Source organism: Notolepis coatsorum, assembly GCF_963971535.1.
Source record: "Notolepis coatsorum genome assembly, chromosome: 4".
Lineage (NCBI taxonomy): Eukaryota > Metazoa > Chordata > Actinopteri > Aulopiformes > Paralepididae > Notolepis > Notolepis coatsorum.
Genome location: NC_140168.1, coordinates 24566423 through 24573381, shown reverse-complemented (window position 1 = coordinate 24573381; position 6959 = coordinate 24566423). Strand labels below are relative to the sequence as shown.

The window sequence follows — 6959 nt, the reverse complement described above, 5'->3', positions numbered from 1 at the left end:
GAGCTCCTCGACCACGGATGGACGTAGAAATTCAAAGCGGAGAGAGAGAGAGAGAGAGAGAGAGAGAGAGAGAGAGGAGACGGAAGAATGAGGGATGGAGAGAAAGAGAGATACACACACACAACGCTCCATGGATGGAGAGACCGTAGACAGAACTGCAAGGAAAACAATGGTTTAAAGAAGGTGTAGTGAGTTGGCATACCGGCTGGAACCGGTTTGATCTGGTTTTTCTTTTCTTTTTTTTTCTTTTTTTTTTACAGTTCTCTCTACATCATCGTTCCTTTGACTTTATCTGACGGTGAAGCCGGTCAGAAGGTTGAGGATAGACCGGTGTACATTTAATAAGGTGAAACATCTGTGTCCCCACGTTCATCAATGTGATCTCATCGAGATCTCATCGTGTTCGCTTTTCCTACGTATATATCGTGAGCGCGGGAAAGAGAGACACAGAGGTTTGAGAGTGTGTGTGTGTGTGTGCGCGGCAGGCAGGCAGCACGAGTACCGTAAGAGCCGCGCGCGTGTTTGTGTGAATGAATGCGCGTACGAACGGCACTCACCTCTGCACGGGTCGTTCTTCACCAGGAACTCGTCCAGAGCCATCCAGCCTCCGCCCACGCGCACCATCACCGTGCTGCGCAGGATACGCACCAAGCGCAGCTGCTGGGAGTCTCCGAACTAACGACACCACGACGGAGAGGAGAGACAGAGAGAGGGGCCAGGGGAGAGGAGGGTGGGAGACGGAGAGAGAGAGAGAGAGAGAGAGAGGGGACAGGGGAGAGGAGGGTGGGAGACGGAGAGAGAGAGAGAGGGGACAGGGGAGAGGAGGGTGGGAGACGGAGAGAGAGAGAGAGGGGACAGGGGAGAGGAGGGTGGGAGACGGAGAGAGAGAGAGAGGGGACAGGAGGGTGGGAGACGGAGAGAGAGAGAGGGGACAGGGGAGAGGAGGGTGGGAGACGGAGAGGAGAGACAGAGAGAGGGGACAGGGGAGAGGAGGGTGGGAGATGGAGAGAGAGAGAGAGGGGACAGGGGAGAGGAGGGTGGGAGACGGAGAGGAGAGACAGAGAGAGGGGACAGGGGGGTGGGAGACGGAGAGAGAGAGAGAGAGGGGACAGGGGAGAGGAGGGTGGGAGACGGAGAGAGAGAGAGAGGGGACAGGGGAGAGGAGGGTGGGAGACGGAGAGAGAGAGAGAGAGGGGACAGGGGAGAGGAGGGTGGAGACGGAGAGAGAGAGAGAGAGAGGGGACAGGGGAGAGGAGGGTGGGAGACGGAGAGAGAGGCCAGGGGACAGGGGAGAGGAGGGTGGGAGACGGAGAGAGAGAGAGAGAGGGGACAGGGGAGAGGAGGGTGGGAGACGGAGAGAGAGAGAGAGGGGCCAGGGGAGAGGAGGGTGGGAGACGGAGAGAGAGAGAGAGAGGGGACAGGGGAGAGGAGGGTGGGAGACGGAGAGAGAGAGAGGGGACAGGGGAGAGGAGGGTGGGAGACGGAGAGAGAGAGAGAGGGGACAGGGGAGAGGAGGGTGGGAGACGGAGAGAGAGAGAGAGGGGACAGGGGAGAGGAGGGTGGGAGACGGAGAGAGAGAGAGAGGGGACAGGGGAGAGGAGGGTGGGAGACGGAGAGAGAGAGAGAGGGGACAGGGGAGGGGAGGGTGGGAGACGGAGAGAGAGAGAGAGGGGACAGGGGAGAGGAGGGTGGGAGACGGAGAGAGAGAGAGAGAGGGGAGAGGAGGGTGGGAGATGGAGAGAGAGAGAGAGGGGGACAGGGGAGAGGAGGGTGGGAGACGGAGAGAGAGAGAGAGGGGACAGGGGAGAGGAGGGTGGGAGATGGAGAGAGAGAGAGAGGGGACAGGGGAGAGGAGGGTGGAGAGGAGAGAGAGAGAGAGGGGACAGGGGAGGGTGGGAGAGAGAGAGAGAGAGAGAGAGAGAGAGAGAGAGAGAGAGAGAGAGAGAGAGAGTGGGAGAGAGAGAGAGAGAGAGAGAGTGGGAGAGAGAGAGAGAGAGAGAGAGAGAGAGTGGGAGAGAGAGAGAGAGAGAGAGAGAGAGAGAGAGAGAGAGAGAGAGAGAGAGAGAGAGAGAGAGAGAGAGAGAGAGAGAGAGAGAGAGAGAGAGAGAGACAAAGGAAATCAGTGAGTCAACTGACTGTTGATGTGTTGACGACGGACAGCCAAGCAGCTCGCACCACACCTGAGCAGATGACTGTACAGGACATACAGCAGATCCACTCCATGCAATGATTGACGATCCATGCACTGACGACGAGAGCTAGAGGACGACGTCTAGCATCTCTTTGGCCCGCTCTCCAAACAGTCTAAAATCATCTAAAGTAGAGACTTACCCGTGGGAAAACATTATGACTTTTTCATTTCATATTCAATCTTAATAGGTATTCAGGAAAATCACAAAGAAATTGTTCCCGATCGCCACCCAGCAAAGCAGAATTCCAAAGCGAAAAGAAAAAAAAACAGCTCAAGAGAGAGGAGTTCGGAGAAGGAGAATTACTTTCCAAGCAGCTCCTCCGCCAGCCGCCCCGAGTCCAGAGGACGACTGACCCAAAACCACTAATTACATCGGCAGCAGCCATATCATTCTCAAAACCATTTCAATTTGCACACACTTTGTCATTCTCAACACAAAACAAATCACACCAAGAACACAGAACGGCCCGCGAAACCTGCTCGCGGGTCCCGAACCGACCAATGGAGCGCCTCGTCTTTAGAACGTTATAAAAAACGTTACACCTGTTGAATAACTGGAAGAGGAAGGTCATCTCTCCCCCCCCCCCCCCCCCCCCATACAGGGCAAGGAAACTATAAAAAGAGGAAGGGTCATCACGTCACCGTGTGTAGCGTGTGAAGGCACATTGGTGCCAACAAGACAGTGTGGACAACTTTCAGTTCGGCCGACATTGAGTTGAACGGGATCGGCCGCCTCCTCGCTTATGAACCGTCATTTAAATAGGTTGTTACCTCGGATGTCAGAATCGTCAGCAATTTGTTGCATTGACGTTTGATATATTGGTTGATTTATTATTTCCTCAGATAGCTGCTATATTTAGAATTTTAATACAGGCTTCAATAGAACTGGCACCAAAGTCTGGCACCAAAAGCAGAGCGTCGAACACCGGTATTCTGACGTGATGAGACCCTTCCTTCTCTTATAGTTTCCTTGGCATATAGGGTGACCAGGTGGGAAATGAGTGGCGCCCCATTGGTGGACAGAACCAGGAAGCACATTTCAGAGGTCCAATCGAGAGTCGCGGGCAGTCACTTTACCTGGTTTCCGAGGAAGAACTACAATAAATCCAGCGGACACGGAGGAGAGGGAGGACAAGGAGAAAGAAAGAGAGAAAGAGTGAAATAACACACACTGACAATACCTTCACTAACGAGTTAACCTTTGAACTGGATGTGGATGTGTGGGTTGCATTACTGTTGCTTGTATGGTTAGCCTTATTCCTACTAATTTCAAGGTACAGCAACTTAGCTCAAGCTTAGTTGTGAGAGAGAGAGAGATAGAGAGGGACAGAGACAGAGAGAGACAGAAAGAGGGAGACATAGACAGAGAGAGACAGACAGAGAGACAGAGAGAGACAGAGAGAGACAGAAAGAGGGAGAGAGAGAGACAGACAGACAGAGAGGCAGAGAGAGACAGACAGAAAGAGGGAGACAGAGAGACAGACAGAGAGAGAGACAGAGAGAGAGAGAGAAAGAGAGGGAGAGAGAGACAGACAGAGAGAGAGACAGAGAGACAGAGAGAGATAGAGAGAAAAGAGAGCGAGAGAGCGATGCGGTGGATGTGAATGCGTGTGAATGCTATGAGAAACATGAAGCAAGGCTCTACAGAACTGATGACAGAGAGAAGAAGAGTAAGATGGATGAACTTAGTGAAAGCCAGTGACAAAGTGAAACTAGACGGAGACATTAGAGAGACAGACAAACAAACAAGCAGACAGACAGACAGCCGACCAGATGGCAGGATGTGATGAGGACATATCTCAGGTGCGATTAGTATTGGCAGCGTCTCCAGGGCCGGACACGGTCTATCATCATTAACCCCGTGGATAATGATGGAGCAAAACACACAAAACGACAGCAGTGGCGACGGACTCAGTGGAAGCTGTGAAAAGTGTTAAAACTGTCAAGAAAATAAAAAAGAAATGCTCCATTCTCGATCGCAGTTACTGTACATGGTTGTACGTATTAGTGTTTTGGTGATGATGATGAACGGTGATTACACAAGCCGGCAACCTAGTAGGAATGCTGCGAGGTGCCAACGAAACATGTTGTTATATTTTAAATATGTTATAGGAATGACATGAAGAGATTAATGGATGTTATAGAACAGATGCTCAAGACATACAAACGACTGCAAATACACCATGGACACATGTTGTGTAAGAGAAGCTTGTTTCAGATGCATGTTTTTTTTTTTATTGTATTCTTTTTCAAAATTATCCAAATTAAATCAATCATATAAAGAGGAAATCGTGATGTGAGACATGAAAAGACACACGATGGGAAATACTATGTAGAAGTAGTTAATACTGCAGGTGGTCACTAAGTAATAAATACACAGCCAGCAACTGGAATAAATACACTGACCTGTCCAACAATTGACCCGTCTTAAACCCTGCCCTCTTTTCTTGATCCTCCGATCACAACTGTGGTTTCGCTCGGAAAGCAACCATTGTGATTGGTTTGATTGATTGAATTGATTGATTGAACATTTTATTAACAGATTGCAGAATGGGTACAATACAGTACAGCTCAATACACACAATTGTTTTTTTTTTATCCACTTTTTCTCCCATTTTCTATATTTTCTCCCATCCCAATTTCGTATCATCCAATTCAACCCTCCCCTGTCACGAACGCTGTTTCTTGCCTCCCACAAGCCGGCTGCAATGTGGACTAAGTCATACATAGCACAAGTCCCCTCCGGTACTTGAGGTAACAGCAGTCGCATCTTTTCACCTGCGCAGCTCGATCTCTCAGTGGCGAGGAGTAACGCGTGGGAGGCTCACGCTGCCCCCGACACTTCCTGATTTCTACTGCGCAGGCGCACCAACCGACCTGTAGAAGTCGCTGTCCACAACGCCCGATCCCCACCCATCAGTTTCCCACCCTCTAATACTGCCAATTATATTAGTACGGACGACCAGCCAAACTGAAAACAATGTGGAGAGCTGGATTCGAACACGCGAACCCAGCGTCTCCACATTGGTGGCGAGTGCCTTGCCCACTACACCACCTAGCCGCCCCTAATACACACAATTGTTAAGGGGATGCAGACCAGAGAAAAACTTTCGTCTCGTTTACATCAGGGTCCCCCATTTTTTATTCATCATAGAGAGGATTGGAGGATCGAGAAAAGAGGGCGGGGTTTGAGACAGGTAAATTACAATATAAAATGCTTTTTTTCCCTCTTCACTTGCATGCTTAAATTTTTTTGTGCTATATTATCATGAAATTTTACGTAAGTTATTATTATTATTTTTTTTATTATTCCTAGTTTACTGTATAGTATTTCATGCTAATAGCTGTTTGAACTTACCCTGTATTTATTCTCTCCTATCTGCTCCACCTGGAACCTCTTGGCACATTTACACTGAGCCACCTGCCTCGTCACCTGCGCTCACAGAGACACACAAGGAAGCATGTAAGCAGTGTGTGTGTGTGTACGTGTGTGTGTGTGTACGTGTGTGTGTGTGTGTACGTGTGTGTGTGTGTGTGTGTGTGTGTGTGTGTGTGTGTGTGTGTGTGTGTGTGTGTCTGTGCGCACGCGCGCGTGTGTTTCAGATTGCATTTCTTTTTAACCCTTTCAGCTGTGAATTATATCTTAGAATTCTACCACTTGATAGCTTTCAGTGGTCGGTAGCTGTTGTGACATCATCATTAGAATGTTAAAAGGTGCTGTAAGTGGTGTTTATAATGTTAAAATAAGTGCTAAATAGCTCTACACTCCCGACAGCCATCACTGATCTAGAGTGTTTTCGTCAGTGACATGGGTCTCCCACTAGTCCCTCCGCTCTGCAGTAAACGGAACATACATTTTCCGGTATCCCTTCCTACTTCATCCAATCAGGAGAGAGAACTCTAGATATTTCTATTTTTTATTAGAAATCTTGCCAAGTCAAATTAGCTGGCAGATTATTTGTTTCACGCACAATGTTTACTGACCAAACACTCTACACTGGCTGAGTGTAGAGCTATTATTTTAACACGTAGACGACTTGTTTTAACAAAGAAAAATACTACTTACAGCACCTTTAAGTTCTCAAAGCACCTAATCAAACCGGGTGGGATCGTGAAAATACTTTCTCCATATTATAGTTGTGTGCCTTGGAGAGTGTGTGTGTGTGTGTGTGTGTGTGTGTGTGTGTATACATTACATATACAGTAGTGTGGTTTTCTTTAACCCCTTCACTGCCGCACTACCAAACAGTTAACCCTTTCACTGCGACAATACACAGAAGGTTAACCCTTTCACTGCCACACGACAGAGGGTTAACCCTTTCACTGCCACACTACAGACGTTTTTTTTTTTAAATCTTTTTCCCCCCTCCTTTTTCCGATTTTTCTCCCATCCCACTGTTAGTCGTTATGCCAATTCCCAACCCCCTTCCTGGTTGTTGCGCACCCCCCCCCTACTGTTGGTCCAAGAGGCCGGAGACTGTCACATGCTTTCCTCCGACGCATGTGCAGCCAGCCGGCAGCCAGCCTGGCAGCGCAGATTCTCACCGGGAGAGTGTAACGTGTGGAAGGTCACACTACCTCCCTCCAGATCCTACCCTCGCTGTGCAGGCGCCCCGACCGAACTGTAGGGGTCGCTGTCCACAACGCCCAGGACCCACCCATCAGCTTCCCCACCCCTAACACTGCCAATTGTGTTAGTGTGAACGACCAGCCAAGCTGATAGCAACGCCGAGAGCTGGACTCGAACCCAGCGTCTCCAGCGTTGATG

At 49.5% G+C, this 6959-nt stretch overlaps 1 protein-coding gene across 1 annotated transcript in view; it reads right to left on the bottom strand.

Annotated features, from left to right (window-relative positions):
* macf1a (microtubule actin crosslinking factor 1a) overlaps window positions 1-6959 on the bottom strand; it is a gene marked incomplete at its 5' end in the record, with an annotated part of 316154 nt that overhangs the window by 7919 nt on the left and 301276 nt on the right. Inside the window, 3 exon segments of the mRNA XM_084311883.1 lie at window positions 545-675; window positions 3269-3286; window positions 5550-5624. Of these exon segments, the coding sequence (XP_084168009.1) occupies window positions 545-675; window positions 3269-3286; window positions 5550-5624 (224 nt within the window).